General features: G+C 40.2%; 1 protein-coding gene and 2 long non-coding RNA genes across 3 annotated transcripts in view; 1 reads left to right on the top strand and 2 right to left on the bottom strand.

Annotated features, from left to right (window-relative positions):
- Nucleotides 1–16,746, bottom strand: part of LOC138978807 (uncharacterized) — a 17,762-nt gene extending 1,016 nt beyond the window's left edge. Inside the window, exons 1-4 of the mRNA XM_070351593.1 lie at nt 16,633–16,746; nt 12,340–12,423; nt 11,050–11,604; nt 1–208 (exon numbers count right to left, since the gene is read on the bottom strand). The exon at nt 1–208 is cut by the window's left edge and continues 1,016 nt beyond it. Of these exons, the coding sequence (XP_070207694.1) occupies nt 140–208; nt 11,050–11,604; nt 12,340–12,411 (696 nt within the window). The 5' untranslated portion in view covers nt 12,412–12,423; nt 16,633–16,746 and the 3' untranslated portion in view covers nt 1–139. The remainder of the gene's footprint in view (nt 209–11,049; nt 11,605–12,339; nt 12,424–16,632) is intronic.
- Nucleotides 1–17,500, bottom strand: part of LOC138978812 (uncharacterized) — a 155,851-nt gene that overhangs the window by 110,829 nt on the left and 27,522 nt on the right. The window lies entirely within an intron of this gene.
- Nucleotides 1,660–4,812, top strand: LOC138978809 (uncharacterized). The gene is made up of 3 exons (XR_011459811.1): nt 1,660–2,180; nt 3,087–3,213; nt 4,510–4,812. It is a non-coding gene; the product is annotated as an uncharacterized lncRNA (long non-coding RNA).

Raw genomic sequence — 17,500 nt, 5'->3', positions numbered from 1 at the left:
GAAATGGGTAATACTTCTGTCGACGGCCCCCAATAGAACTGCCTGGAGACGGTTTTTTTCCTCTTCTGCACTCACGGTTTTCCCAGTCAGGGGACTTGTGATAATGAATACTTGTGTTGTTTGTTTTAACATTGGGTGATCACATGATGAAAGTGACAGCAATGGCGAGAATACTGAGAATTGTTGTAGACTGAAGTGCACCAGCGCCCTGAAAGAAAAAAACACAACACATTAGCTTGTCATATAAAAGTCCGACATCTTTATCGTCAAACAATTCAAGGTAATAAGAATTTATACACCTTGATTTCTATAATACTGATTTAAGCATGCAAGACGCAATTTTTATGTTATCATATACAAAAAAGAAAGAAATAGCGAGTGAAAGGAAGCCGAGACATCAAACGTACAACAACAAAAATAAACGTATGAAGACAGACACAAAACTTGACTAAAACAGAAATGCAGGAACAAGGAAATAATGAAAGAAAGAGAGAACAAAGAAAGAAAGGAAGACAGAAAAAAAATTAAGAAAGAAGGAAAAAAAAATAAGTAAAATAGAATATAATCAAAGTTCACAGAAGGATGATGATTTCAAAGTGCGTTCTAAGAAAAAATCTATTTAACCCGCCTTACGTTTTCACAACGAATTTCCATATGACTCAAACAGCATGTCGTTGTTGATGTTGTTGTTGCTACTGTTGTTGGTGGTGGTGGTGGGGTTGTAGTTGTTGCATTTGTTAGAAAAAAATCCGCTTAGACAGCTCATTATTTTAATGTAATAAATAATGATGCAATTAAAAAAAATGGCACTGGTATGATACTCGTTCATTTCAATTTGCAATGGACATATACTTGTTGGAATGGAAAACTGGACATTGAGCAATAACAGTTTTAGTTCACTAAAGTGTCCGGAAAGTGAATGAATGTACAATGTATAAGTAAGAGTTCATGTTTTGTCATTCATATATTCCATTTACCTCTCAGTATGTGTAGACTATAATCTTATTATTTGTGTGAACCATTAATATTTATTTATGGTTGACATGGAGCAAAAGCAGTTTTAGCTCATGAAAGTTGTCGGGAATTGGAAAGTTGATGAATATGTCATTGAGAGTTCGGGTTTTTATCATTCATATATTCCATTTTCTTGCCAGTTAATGTTGACCAAGATTTTTTAAATGTTATGTAAAACATGACTAATCATTTATGTAAAACCACAATTTTATCTTTCATATATTCTATAAATCACAGGCAAGATGTAAACGCGTATGGCTCATGAATCACAAAGCATTCTTCATCAGGCACTCATTATCATAATTAAACACTTAGGCACTGCACATTTTTAAACATAAATCTTGCAATGGCTTACGACAGAAATATTGCGGTTGAAACTTGTTCGTCTTGTAACTCATAGCTTTCTCTTTCATTTACATTCTTGAGAAAATGTCTCTCATTCAGTTGAACTTTAATCTCCTGGCCATTAACACGATATATAATGACAAGGTTTTAAATTTTTCACAAGCCTCATCTTGACGTTTTATGCAACATTTTGAAGAAAAAAAAGCTGGAGTAATTCTTTGAAGCGGAAATATTCAAGACAATATGACAGCAGGAAGTCTACAACAAAAACTACCCCCATGTTTAACCGGCCACCATTTGTCTCCAGGCGACTGACATAATCTGTAGTGGAATGCATGAATGGAGACTATCAAGCTAGTTGGGAACTAAATCCAAAGTTCGAAACTATCGCTCTAGTGCGCAATGCATGGCACGATATTTTCAAATGTTCCGACCTAAGTTGGTGACTAACTTGCCTAAATTTGGTCCTCCTCCGAGGAGGACCAAATTCCTTAGTTTCGAACTATTGCAAAAATACAAATGGCGGCCGACATGACAGTCTTTGATTTTACAGTACAAAAAAAATCAAATATTCGGCAGTCCGACGCATGAACCAAAGAATGATGTCGACAAAGAAGTTGAAACATTGATTGCGCTTTGGAGGGGGTTCAAATACAAGTCGTGAAGTGACCGGCACAGCTGATTTGGGACACGATCTACCTTGAGTCGGGAGATTTGCTATGAACATTGACTAAATTTCCACTTTTTACATCAGCGACTGTACAAATTTGGCTTGTACATCTTCCTGTCGCTGATTTTAATCGGTTTGGATCATCCAACAGGTAAGAGCAAGATTCATCCGTTGTGTGCGTGTAGTTTGTGTGTCCCACGGTGTGTGTGTTCGTTTGTGCGCCTCGGTGTGTGAGTGTGTGTCAGATTATATTGCAATAATACATTTGTTAGAAAGTGAGAGCAAGGGTAGATCTAGATCTATGGGCCAGGCAGTACTGTCTGAGTGTCTCCGAAACCGTGTTCAGTGTCAAAGGAAAATAGGCCTACGAGTGTGTAGTGGTGACGATGAAAGATACAGTTGTTGTTTTTCTGACAGTGACATTGACAATGAACGATCGTCAATGCATCAATGATTATGCACAGCAGCATCGGTTTCTTCGGAACTGTGCACTGTTGACTGAATTTCCCACGGTGGAGCAATGAACAGTAGACACTAAAACAAAGCTAATCTAATGCATTGAAGCATCGCTGTAGATCTATCTCATTCAACTAACAATATAATGCAGTGAATGGCAAATCTATCTCTGAATGAACTGTTGTGTATCCTTATTTGCTGTAAATGTCCTGGCTCACACTGCACTCCCAACATTAGAAGTATGTTTTCTAAGCTGAATGCATGTATAATTTGATATAGTAAGTGTGTAAAGCCAAGAGTAACACTAACTGGCCCAAAACAATTTTTGTGTGTATACAAATGAAGAAAGAAACTGACTTCACTTGAATCACTGCCACTGAAAGTGTGTCTATTGTGTATTTTTAGAAGGGTTATTCAACAATGACTTATTTTTCTGTTTAAATACTTGATATTTACTCTGCATGAACAGAGTCAGAGGTAAATGCTGCTGTATAAACTATGATTGTGAAAGAGGGGATAAAAGAATCAATGAGCGAGTGGTTTAATTATAATACAGTTATTATTTATTGTTAATTAATTATTTTATGGTGTGTTTTTTCAGGCCTCCTAAGAAACCAGAGATGATGTGTGATGAAGTGTTCATACAGCTCTTGCATTCAGATATATATATGGATTCTGGAGAGGATTCAGACTGAGTGGACATGCTGCTTTACAGACTACCATGAAGAGTAAGTCACACATTTCTGTACCACTACCAAGTACCTGCTTGTGCCTATTAAATTGTTATTGTAAAATTGATTTATGATATATGTAAATTGGCACTGGTGATAGTAGTTTGAAGCTGTGTAGATGTTTTTGGCAGACTTTTGTACGTTGTGTTGTAAAGAGATCTGCGTTTCACATTAGATGCACTTACAATCTAGATAGATACATTCAGCTATGTCAACACTTGTTACATATGAATCTGAGAGTAGTGGCAGGAGATGCAAGTTTATTGACACAAAAACATTACGGCTTTGTATAAAATAAATTCTTACATCTGTATGTATCCTTGCATAGTACAATTTGTACTATTTATACAAAATGGTATATAAAGCTTGGTTTTAGTTCTCTTTCTCTTCTCAAATCCTTTGCCACTATTCTTAAAGTAAATTACACAGTGTGAATGAACTAATGCAGCACAGGAAAGTAAAACAAAATTGCAAGATAAAATGAAATCATTACTAATTTACTGGAATTATTTTAAAGGCACATACAGTTATTCTTCCCTTGGCTCACCATCCTAGATCTTGCCAGGCTTTTACATGGAATAAGAATGAATCTGTTCACTCGGATACTTCTACATTCAACACCCTGGCTTCTTCCTGCTCAGAGTTAGATTTTGTTGTGGAAACCAATCTCAGATTAACAAAAATGTTACTTCTTTACTTCTGCGAGTGACTTTTGAGAAATTCGTTCATAAACAAAATTCAACTATGCACATGAAGCAGTCACTGACTGTCAGGGTGTCAATATTTTATGTGTCTGGGTGAAGTTATGTTCCTATCCCATGTACAACTGGCCAGATCTGAAATGGCCAAAATCAATGGGATCAACACACATCCCCAGAATCTTCATCACTGGAAAATGTGGTGGGTTGAATGTATTTTAATAAAAAGGCTGACAGGCGAGTGCTTTGGATCCTGAAAGTTCTGTTTTGGACTGAAATCGAGACACATTTCCCAATGAAACTCAAACTGTATAGTGTTGATGCTGAAGAGCGAAAGTGTGTGGGTTGAGGGCACATTTGTTTTAGACTAAAATCGAGAAACATTTCTGCCGAGCACAAAGTTCATACACGCACAGATTTTTTTAATCGTTTAGATTACAATATCACACACACCATCCCCGATCCCAATGGTCATGTGAAGAGCAAGTGCTTCCTCACCACCTTCTCCCCCCAACACACACCCTCCCCTCGCTAACCAAAACCCATCCCCGTGAATACTGAAGGTGCTCAGTTATATGTTTTCTTTATTTTTCAGGAAGGACCGCTACATTAAGGGAAGGCTGTTTGCACTTTGGTTCCTGGGTTCGCTGATCAAATTCAGAGTACCATCACAATTCTGTGCTTTTCCATCTGATTCGGCTGAGAATGCTTGCAGAGGTTTCTACACTACCCGTCATAAAAAGTAGGCAGATGCGTTTGAGGGCAGATCTTACTGATGAGGCTGTTGATTGAAAAACCAAGTATATGACTGAAAAGGCCATTAATTTCCCTACTTTATTCAGAAACAAAATTGGGTTTTCATGACGTAGTGTCTATGCAGTGAAACCTGCAACACAGACCCCCCCCCCCCCCTCCCACAAATCAAATTCACAAAATCAACTTGAGCTTCCCGTGTTAAAATCAACAACACAAATCAGAACAACTAAACCGAAACATGTTTTGCATGTCATTAGACAGAACAATCAAATCTTTATCCAAAACAGTCCGTTTTGTTCACATATATCTTGTCTAACATGAACGCTATGGCATGCTGAGCGTGTAGTTGTCAATCCTCTCAGTTTTTGAAGTCGTTTTAGCGGGTAATGAGACCAAAAATGGTACATTTCAGAACTCCTCAACGCATTGTCTTAAAACTGTCAGTGATTTGTGCTAACACACGTCGTTAAGTACAAAAATGAGACCAAAAAATGGTACATTTCAGTAACTCCTCAACGCATTGTCTTAAAACTTGTCAGTGATTTGGGCTAACACATGTCGTTAAGTACACACGGAATCTCAAGTCATGTGAGATATTAGTTCTGCTGTTGCGCGACATGCCAGAACGAATTTTAAAAATGAAAATGTACCCTGTCCCATGAACTGAATTTGTAAAAAAAATTAGCATGCATTAAGAAAAATGAAAGCTTCAATTTACCTTTAATTTCATACATTTTCAACTATAACTGTTCACAGCGCACTTGTACGCACACACACATTCTTGGAAAATGCTCTTTCAAGAGCCATGATCAGTTAAGCGTGTCAGCCGTGAGCTTTTCTAGGCGTAGGCCTACATTTGCGCTCAGCGCTCTGAATGAGGCAAAATATTAATGTTCGCGTTGAAATCCTCATACCGCCAATGTCTGATAAAATATGTACATGAAATTTAATTGTGTGGCGCATCTGTTATTGTTCTTGAAGATAACAACAAATTAATTGTTTTTCAATGAGTCAGCGAAGACCTACTATCAATTTAAGAACTCTTTCTGGCATGTCAATTAACAGCAGACTAATGTCTCAAATGACTTTAAAATCCGTATGAACTTTCCCACATGTGTTACTACTGTTAGCACAAATCACCGCAACGTTGAAGGCAATGCGTTGAGGAGTTACGAAAACGTACCGGTTTTTGTCTCATTACCCACTAAAACTGCCTTTTACAGCTTCTCAGAGGAATGACACCTACACAAATCAACATGCCTTAATGTCAGTGTTAGACCAGATATGTGAACAAAACTGACTGATTTGGATGCAGATTTGATTGTTTTTTCTATTGACGTGCAGAAGATGTTTTGTTTTGGCAGTTCTGATTTTTTGTCAATTTTAATGCGGGAACATTGATTTTGCGAATTTGATTTTGCAGGGTGTCTGTGTTGTATGTTCCACTGCATAAACACTATGTCATATAAACCCAATCTGCTTTCTGAATAGGTTTGGGGAATTAATGGCTTTTTTCAGTCATATACAGGATAAACCAAAAAAATGTAACCATAAAACAATGCTAATAACTTCTACATCTGTTGACCGAATCACTTTATTTTTAAGGTACATAAACCGCAGCCAGTGCATGACCCTTCCACAAAGTGGACATTTTGTAGATCAAATGTAACTGGTCAAATGGTCTGACTTTTGTGCTCTATTTCAAAAATAAATTCCAAATTCGGCGGTCGATTCACTAAAACGAAGTTTGACCATGAACGGTATCAATACTTACTTAATTTAAACCCTCCAGACTTTTAGCTTTTATATTATCTGAATGTCTGAGTATACACCCCCTAGATCATCGGTGACCTGAAGAAAGCAGTTATATACTCATTGACCGACGCGTGTGAAGCATGTTTAAATGTGGAGTACGCTCATTTAAAAACAAAATACACCAAGTCCAAAACAGGGATTCCCAGGTCTGAATGTTGATTAAGGTATACTTTTGTGATTCGAATTGCCCCGAATGTTACAATCTTGAGCGCTTAGATCGGGCAAGTTTGGCTACCGCTCAATTTTAAAACCCGTACCGTTGAGTCGATCCCCAAAATTGGGAACTTAATTTAAAATTGCACAAAAGTCAGCCTATTTGATCTTCAAAATTGTCACTTTGTAGAAGGGTCATGCATAGGCTGAAGTTTATGTCCACAAATGTAGGTTATTAACTTGTTGTGGGTTGCATTGTTTTTGGGTCAACCTGTATTTGGTTTTTTTAATAAACGGCCTCATCATAAAGATTTGCCCTCAAACGGATCTGCCTACTTTTTATGACGAGTATTATAGTTGGCTCAGTGGCTAAAGAAACATTCTACAGGATGAATAAACAAACAAACAAATCTCATGATTCTCTGTGTTTTAATGTGTGTGTGTGTGTGTGTGTTTTGGGGAGTTTGTTTTGGTTTTTAGTGAGAGGATGGCTGGTGGTTTGGATGGGGTGAAAAGCTGAGTGACACTGTGATTGTGGATAATTAAATTGTTGTTGCTGCTGTCAGTTTCAAGGCACCGTTCTTCTTGCAAACGCCAAGTTTGGCTTACTATTTTATATCTGCATGGGCTCTTACATGAGGTTAGGCCATCTATACACTTTGATACATACCAAACATTTACATTCTGACTGGGTCATGTGCAAAGTTGGAATGTTTGAATGAATACATTTTGCGGATTGATGCCAGTAGAAGTTAAACAAATTAATTGATCAAACATTCCAACACTTCAAAGTAAACACACGTGTTTTTGACAGCTGGTATATGTTAAAGTGGAGGAATGGTTTTATTCCACGTGAAGCCTGCATGCCACATCTGAGACGTTCAGCGAAATCGTTTACACAAAATATGCAATCATTGTTTATCATCATTTAAATTAAAACGTTCATACGCAATGACACAACAAATGTTGTCGGAAACTCAAAAGAACACATGAAAGAATAAAAGATGATCAATGCAGCAAAACGCGCCACTTCTACAGAGTGGGTTACAATTTCATTCTTTGTTTAATTTAGCCTTCACATTTCCCTTATCATATCTTATATTTTAACATCGTTCTGTTCTTGTCAGCTTGAAATGTTTGCAGTTTTTACTCACGAAACAGGTTAGTCTTCTGAAGTCAGTGCAACATCAAAGCTAAAATTTCACACATGAGATGCATTTTGATGATCAGCTCTACCATACCGAAGCAATGCATTTAAACTGGCGCAGATTAATTTTCAAATGATGTTCAAGCAACAGCTAGCTTCCTTATAGACAGAGTGTCTAAGTTACAAAATATAGTCATCTCAGTATCCAACTTCATTACCTCTGTTTCTTTGCTTGCTTAGAAGAACTTCTCAGAGTGTTTGCGGCATTCATCAAACAAGATCATACACATTAAAATATTGTCACTTCCTACTCATTGAATAATGTATTCATTGTATCTAATTATTCATGTTAAAGACCAGCACAAAATTGCAATCATTTAAATATGTCACTGACATAAAGTATTCTACCCGATCTGGAAAAAAGGAAGAAAATCATAAGTGCATGATTCAAATCACTGATGATGTCTTGTAATTCGGTAGTGTTTCCAGTTAATCTTTTCTCTTTACATCTCACAATTCTTTTACTAGTTTATTTTGTAAGTAGAACACCAGGCCAAAACATTGTTGGCTCCTTTTGTATGACATCACACATTTTCAAGGATTTGCTTGCTAACTTGCTTGTTTCTTAATTTGTTTAATGATCGCTCCAAATTACATTCCTTCCTTTATCTGGCACTCTTGTTCTCAACTTTGTCCCTCCCTCTTAGCGGTTTAGAGAGAGAGGGAGAGAGTGAGTGTGTGTGTGTGTGTGTGTGTGTGTGTGTGTGTGTGTGTGTGTGTTAGTGTGTGCGTATGCCTGTGTGTGTGAGAGAGAGAGAGAGAGAGAGAGATAGAGACTGAGAGAAAGAAAGAGAGAGAGTTGATCTATTGTCTTGATTCCCTCATTCAATTTTCTTTTGTTGTATAGTGTAGAACTTAGACAGCTTCGTGACATACCTGTGGTGCGGTTTTATGGTCGTTTAACTCTCCATCGGTGAACCATGCAATTATTTCTCTTCAACGATTACTCGGTCTCTACTGACAACTCTAAACTCCACAAAACACGACTTTTTTCAGTTCAGAAATGTCAGTTTCGCTCCCATAAATTGAAACACAAACTTAAATACATCCATACATCATTGTCTGTTACAAAGTTCCAGCTTTGCTTTAAAATGCACAATCAGTATGAGGGACACGGACTTTTTCCCAGCACATACCGACTGAGCCATCACTCAAATCTTCGACGACACTGACTCAGCCTATATGCTGCGTACATCTCCCCGGTCGGGCGGTTTTAGCTCTCGTAATGTGCGGAAGAACTGAGAGAAACATTTGCGTTCTGCTTATGTTTGTCTTGTTTGCTCGCCAAAATAATATTGCATCGATCAACCACTCAAGTTCGCACTGTTACCATGCTCCCAATCCCATGCTGGTTTGTTTACCACTTTCGAAGGTGAAGAGTTCACCGCGCCTGCGCAGTGACGGGGATTCCCCGTGACGTCACTTGAAAGTTATGACCTACTCTTTTAGCTGGTAACTAAGTAGTCTCGACCAAGTTCGCTCTCATGCATTGCAGACTGACTAAATCTTTAGTTACGAACTGCGTAGTTCGAACCTACGTTTAGTTGCTAACTATAATAGTCTCCATTCATGCATTCCACTACAGGTCAACACAAATACAAACTTCCGGCCGAGGAAACAAAACGTCTCTTTCGCAAGAAAGATCTCCCAACGTCTCCCCAGTTGTCTACCCTTGTAAAGACAACTCGGGCATGATTCCATGCCTTACTTAACTCCCTTGCTCCCTTCAGTTCTGAACCGCGGCCATGTTTATTACCCAGCGTTCCGTGGGGGTAAAACAAAGGGCAATTACTCAAGAGCCAGGAAATGTGTGGCGTGATGGATGGCGAAGGAATGATGGCGGGGAGGAAGATGAACTGTTCGTAGTGGGTAAAAGGCCACAGGTGAAGGAGAAATGCATCTTATTATAGTTTTAAACAAAGGACTAGAAAGAAGGAAGGCGGGTGGGGGCGATGCCCTTGGGGGGGGGGGGGGGGGTGGTGGTTTGGGGGAGGGAGAGAGAGAGAGAGAGAGAGAGAGAGAGAGAAAGAGAGAGAGAGACAGAGAGAGAGAGAGAGCGAGGGAGAAGAAGAGAGAGAGAAAGAGAGAGAGAGAGAGAGAGAGAGAGAGAGCAAGGAAAAAGAGAGAGTGAGAGAGAGAAAGAGAGAAAGAAAGAGAGAGAGCGAAAAAGAGAGAGAGAGAGCGAGGGAGAAGAAGAGAGAGAGAGAGAGAAAGAGAGAGAGAGAGAGAGAGACAGAGACAGAGAGAGACAGACAGACAGAGAGAGAGAGAGAGAGCGAGGGAGAAGAAGAGAGAGAGAGAGAGAGAGAGAGAGAGAGAGAGAGAGAGAGAGAGAGAGAGCGAGAGAGAGAGAGAGAGAGAGGGGAGGGAAGAGCGGGGAGGGATGACAGAGACATATAGATATGTAGGAGCAAAGCCAAGGGAAGTGACCCCAAACAGGCGATTGTTTTGTTTTCCTTGCAGGTCAAGATAGCCCAGTCAGGACAAAGTCAACAAGAACAACTCACTTATCCGGCCCGTTGCAGTAAAATGCTACACGTCCACATTATACACTACCCCATACATGCACGGGGGAAGGGGAAATACATCTCTTTGCTCTAAATAACTGACAAGATGTTATTTATGTTTTTAGAAAATAATTATTTGCGATGCTGTTGTTTGTCGACTTCTTTTTGCTTGCTGTTCTTTATCTTTTTGAACATTCCTTTGTTTGTGTGTTTATTTGTTTTTTGACATCTTCTTTTCTGCTTTAGGAGATACGAGGAGAAAAGAAAACCCCACCAACAGAACGTCTCTGTTTACCCTCTAGTCTTTTTCGAAGTGAAATCTCTAACGTCAGAAGCCAAAAAAAGTTACAAAAGACGTAATTACGTGAAAAATGGCGTCACGTGCACAATTCTTCTCCTCAAAGTCTCACGAGTAAGTGAGAGAGAGAGAGAGAGAGAGAGAGAGAGAGAGAGAGAGAGAGAGAGAGAGAGAGAGAGAGAGAGAGAGAGAGAGAGAGAGAGAGAGAGAGAGAGAGAGAGAGAGAGAGAGAGAGAGAGAGAGAGAGAGAGAGAGTATCAAGAACAACGTTTCACACGGTGAATTCAACATATTAGCAGTAGAAAGTTAATCGTAGGATCATCGCCAGGCTGTGCATACATGTATCGGTATCGTATATCATTAAACATGTTCAGTGTGATTTTTCTCATAGTTACTTACATTATAGCCAGGATGAGGCGGCCCGTGATCGCCGTGTCTGTGGGGCCCGTTACCATGACCTCCACCGTGACCTCCACCGTGACCTCCGCCGTGACCTCCGCCGTGGTCGTCTCCGTGACCTCCGCCGTGACCTCCGCCGTGGTCGTCTCCGTGACCTCCGCCGTGACCTCCACCATGAACTTCATCATGACCTCCTCCATGACCGTCACCATGGCCACCGCCGTGAGCTCCGCCGTGACCGCCACCGTGACCTCCATCGTGACCTCCGCCGTGACCCGCTTCAGTACCCCCGCCATGACCCGCGTCGTGACCTTGGCCGTGACCTGCGTCGTGACCTTGACCGTGACCTGCGTCGTGGCCTTTGTCGTGAGACGTGCCGTGACCTTCACCGTGACTCGTTGCCTGGGTGTCGCCATGACCACCACCATGTGCTGTGTCATGACCTTCAGTACCGTGAGCTGGTTCGTGCTGGTCTCTCGTCACGTGACCCGTTGGGTTACCATGACTGCCGGTACCAAGAACGTCTCCGTGACCTCCGCCGTGGGGGTCACGACCCTTAAAGAGAAACAGAAAAAGGTTGAGAAAAAACAACGAAAACAATAAACAGAAATATACGCAGGAAATGTACGGCCAAACTAATCTTACATTAAAATGTTATTCACAATGTATTTGCTGAGCAAGACAAAGGAGAACAGTATACTACTATTTCATTCTAGGTCTAAAATGCAAATAATTCATTGGTGAAGTAATTGTGGGAAGACCTATGATTCATTGAAAACTGAACACACACACACACACACGCAAACACACACATACACACGAACACACACGCACGCACGCACGCACACACACACAACCCAACACACACACACACACACACACACACACACACACACACACACACACACACTCACACACATACACACACACACACACACACCCACACACACACACACACACCCACACACACACACACACACACACACACACACAAACACACACACACACACACACACACACACATACACACACACACACACACCCACACACACACACACACACCCACACACACACACACACACACACACACACACACACATACACACACACACACACACACCCACACACACACACACACACACACACACACACACACACACACACACACACACACCCACACACACACACACACACACACACACACACACCCACACACACACACACACACACACACACACACACACACACACACACACACACCCACACACACCGAACATGTTTCTGACTTACCGGGATAGAGATGGACTTGGCGCATGCGCAGTGAAGCACCAGAGACGCAAGGAGACAACCGGACAGCTTCATTTTGAAGTTTTTCTGTGACAGAAAAAAAATCACATTTTGACTTAATGCAAACAATTAAAATCCACGAGGTTGCATACATGTAATGACCGCATTCGATGACACACTTTATGTTACAAAGATCTTACAAATATTATGCGAAAACAGATGTTGTTTCTGATAAAAAAAAGTCGCGTAAGGCGAAATTACTACATTTAGTCAAGCTGTCGAACTCACGGGATGAAACTGAACGCACTGTATTTATTCACTAAGACAGTACAGCTTCGTCAATCCCCGCGTGAAGGAAATCGCTCACCTTCCACGTGCAAAAGGTAGTGATATTGACACGCCAGATTAGCGCGGTAGCGTATTGTGCTTAGCAGGAAAGCGCGCTTTTCTGTATTCTTGTTAAATTTTTGAGCTTGTTTTGAATACAACCTATCATATCTATATGTTTTTGGAATCAGGAAATGATCACGAATGAGATGACATCATTTTTGGATCGATTTCTTACATTTTAATCGTAAGACTAATTATTCTATTTTCGTTAATTGTGATCACATTTTAAGAGTAAACATGACATATGTATATATCTATTTCAGATTCAGAATGTGATGAAGAATACGATGCAATCAATTTTAAATCTGTTTGCGAAAAATCGATTTTAATGACAACTTTAATGAGCAAACTCATTAATTAAATTGTATGCCTCCAGGCTGAAATGCAATACCAAAGTCCGGGCTTTGTCGAAGATTACTTGACCAAAATTTCAACCAATTTGGTTGAAAAATGAGAGCGTGACAGTGCCGCCTCAACTTTCACGAAAAGCCGGATATGACGTCATCAAAGACATTTATCAAAAAAATGAGAAAAAAAATGTCTGGGGATATCACACCCAGGAACTCTCATGTAAAATGTCATAAAGATCGGTCCAGTAGTTTACTCTGAATCGCTCTACACACATACACACACATACACCACCACGACCCTCGTCTCGATTCCCCCCTCTACGTTAAAACATTTAGTCAAAACTTGACTAAATGTAAAAAGTACTATCACATACTTGTTACTACTGAGTGGCGGGTAATGTTAATCGCACACAAGTATATATACAACAGTTAAGGACACATAAATCCAAAAACAAAGAGACTGCCAACGTTCCAAAATTCAGATTAATTAATAATTAAAATTCAGATAAGATTAATAGTTAATGCAATTATCATTCTGTTCGACGGTGTAAATGGTCGTTGGTTTTCACGTTAAAGTAACATTATTTTGTAACGTATATTTTCCAAAATCTTATCACTCCAGCAGAGTCAGTATGGTTTTTTTTCTTCTCTCCATTTAATAATCGAAATAGCGAGTGCACAGCAGTTTAAAGACATCTTCAGGGCTACCCACGGACGCACCCACTTTCAATTTTTAGAGGGTCCATGGACCCCCACTGCAGAATTTCAGAGGGTCCTAAGGGTCCAAAGGCCGAAAGGTCCTTGTGTACTTATAAAACATTAATGGTATCTACGGTACGCACGATAAAGGAAATGTTAGTGCGTCCCAGGACCCGCTCTCCATACATTTCTAGTACGTGTTGTTTGGCTTCTAGTGCGTATAGGACGCACTGACGCGCACTGTGGTGAGCCCTGATCTTACTTTGCGTGAAAAGGATTTTGAAAACCTATGGCGGCTTACTAGTGCAAAAACTGAAAATTCGTTATTAACACGTGAAAATGACTAATTTTCACGAGAAAATTACAATTATGCCGTGAAAATGACTAATTTTCAAGTGTTAATTAATAGTTTTCAAGTGTTAATTGCTAATTTTCAGTTTTGGCTCGCTTCCTGACGGCTTACTAGCGCCAAAACAAACAAAGTAGTAATTTTCGCGTGTTAATTACTAATTATCATGTGCCTCGTGACTGTGGAGGTTCAATGCCCATGCGCGACTGTTACACCAGCTTAGCAAACAATATCTCGGTTCGAAACTTTTTTTGTCCATAGTTCTTTAATCCGATGCAAATTAATAATAAGAGCTGAGTGCATTTGTAGAAAACCGTGAGCTACAGCTGTCTGTCCGATAACTTGTTTAATAAGGAATTTTATCGAAAGATATTAATTTGTGAAAGTGTGAGAGTCTCGATCGAAGAGATCCGTCTGCTAGTGGTCGGACCTTTAGCACATGTCCGGCCGGCCGCCATTTTTCCTCTCTCGGTTCGAACATTTTTGGATCAATTGTCCTTCACTAATACACTACAGAGCACATTTATGAATGTGGAAGTGGAAACAAATATGAGGTACAGCTGTCTGCCCGACAACTTGTTGAATAAAGAATCATATTGGAAGATATATGTGAACGTGTGAGACCACAGCCGATCAAAAGTCAGTCTGCCACAAACAGCATCGATTCGAAAGATGTCGGGTCGATTCTCCTTTTCTAAGATACCCAAAACAACGTTTAGGAAAGCGCTACAGCAGAAAACTGTGACATGCATCTTCATGTCGGATAACTTTCTCGATTAGGCCTTCGATTAAAAGATATTTCAGAAATAGTGTGAGAGCGATGTTTGCCGGACGTTGGAGCCTCTCAGTGCGGACTCTAAGAGTCCGACTACTGTGACTGAAAACATTGTTAATTACTAATTTTCACGTGAAACATTAACCCTACAGGTTTTGGCGCTGGTAAGCCGTCATAAAAAACCATCGAAGATTTACCCAGGCTTTTACATGTGGTAAGAGCTCATTTCACTCGGACATAAACCAACATTCAACAGCTTGGTTGCCTCCTGTGTGGCTTCGGGATTTATTTTTAATTAAGTTTTTTTGCACGTTGAAGTAGGTTTAAGTTACATAACTAATTCAGCAAAAATGTCACGCCCTGCACAGTCGGCGGAGAGCGGCTAGGATGTTGGTTATGGGGTGTAACTTACAATCATTTATATCTAAGTCATTGATTGAATAATTAGTCAACAAAGACAACAACAAAAAAACACGCAGAGAAAGAACGAAAGACAGAAAGCAAGAAAGAAACAAACAAACAAAGAACGAAAGAAAGAAAGAATCAAACAAACAAAAAAGACGAAGACGAAAACGCGGCACGAAGACGACAGACAGCCAGCCAGCCAGACAGACAGACAGACAGACAGACAGACAGACAGACAGACAGACAGACAGACAGACAGACAGACAGACAGCTTTGCATACAAATATACACGCAGACAAAAATTAGAAAAAAAGCAAAAGTTATAATCATACAAAATCATCTACCAAGGCCAATACACACATGTACTTTGCAGATGAGAGAAAATACATAAGTAGAAAGAGAAATCCAAAACAGCCTGAATAATTATACAGACTTCTAACGGTTCAAATTCAAGAATAAAAAAAAAAAGAATGGTAAAGTTCTGAAACGTTTTAATTTTTAACAAAACAAGACATCCACAAGTACATTGACCCAATGGTCTTTATAGGGGACAGACAGACAGACAGACAGACAGACAGACAGACAGACAGACAGACAAATACATAAACAGAAATTAAGAGAAAGAGAACAAAAAACACAAAACACATCCTTTTGTAACCTGTCCACCTAGATAGAAAGGTGCCCTGCAAATGTCAGGTTCTGAACTTCAAGATTCACTTTGTTATATTGATGTTATACCAAGATGTTCCCTCTACAATATTGAATGCAGTGCAGCGTAATATCGTAGGCTGCAACAGAAACCCCCAAAAACATGTGTTTAACGGAAAACCAAGAATAGCATATAAACACTTCATGTCCCTAATAGGCTCTAGTTCCTGTGAGGACGTAAAACTTAGGTAACCAACCAAGAAAGGTGATGGTAGTGAAGATGATGGAGTTTATTTTTCAAAGGTAGCCTTTTCTTACCACCAGTCCTAACATCTGATACAACATTCTAATGAATAATAAACAAGTACAACAAGCAAACACACATCACAATGACATAATAAGGACACACAAACAAACACAAAACGACAAAATACAAATCGAAAATGAAAAAGCAATCAGCAAACACGCAAAGCATGCACAGTGTTGAAGTTAAACAAAGAAAGTGATCGACGGTAAAACTCACACGAAAGACAAAAGTGAGAAGAGAGAAGAGAGAAGACAGACAGACAGACAGACAGACAGACAGACAGACAGACAGACAGACAGACAGACAGACAGACAGACAGACAAACAGGCAGACAGACAGGCAGACAGACCCAAGGTAAGAAAATTAGACATACCTCAGTCCCCTTCCTGTGCGTTTGACGATTCCGACCAGTCAGTAGCACTGCTTTCTAACAATTCGCACAACAGGAAGCGTTATATAGTACTTTATCCAACAGACAACTTCAACTTGGTTGGCCCATCTCCTAGCCCGGCCACACATGCCTTCGCGTCACACACTCCCCCCCCCCCCCCCCCCACTCCGCCCCTCCCCCTTCGCTAACTTCATTTCACACTGTTTATACAGTAGACATATATCTAAGAGATAACTTGAACTTGGCTCGCCCATCTCCTAGCCCGGCCACACATGCCTTCTCGTCAGCCCCCCACCGCCCCCCCCCCCACCCCCATCCGCCCTGAACCCCTCCTTCTTCATCATCAAAAAACAAACGTTTGGTATTGACAACACAATACGTTACATTCACAGATATTTCTATCCAGCGGTTTTGTATGTGCACAAACAAACACGTACTCAATTTAAAGGTCCTTGTCTACATTTTTATACCGAAATCGCCATTTGACCATTACAATGCAGAGTCTATTATCTACAAATATCAACAATACACCCCCTTTCGATCAGGAAAGACGAAGCCAGTGTAGCCGTTTGAAAATTCATTGTAGTATTCCAGCGTAGTACTCATAGTAGGATATCCTTATTTGGAAAATGCCAAGCGCAAAACTCCTCTCAAATCCCGTGCATTTCGTGCGTTTAAAAAAAAGCGTGGACAGCGCTCCAGTGTCATACTGTTGCTGCACTTGTTTGGGCGTGGCTATAAGCATAGTGACATGAATTTGATTGGTCAGTAGTTTTAGGCAAAGCACATGTTCTCAGCAAGCAGAAAACAAAATATTGGAAGCGTGAGTCACGCTACCCCCAAAAAATAA

This window comes from Littorina saxatilis, linkage group LG10, assembly GCF_037325665.1.
Source record: "Littorina saxatilis isolate snail1 linkage group LG10, US_GU_Lsax_2.0, whole genome shotgun sequence".
NCBI lineage: Eukaryota > Metazoa > Mollusca > Gastropoda > Littorinimorpha > Littorinidae > Littorina > Littorina saxatilis.
The sequence above is the reverse complement of the archived record's forward strand: the minus strand, read 5'-3'. Positions and strand labels throughout refer to the sequence as shown.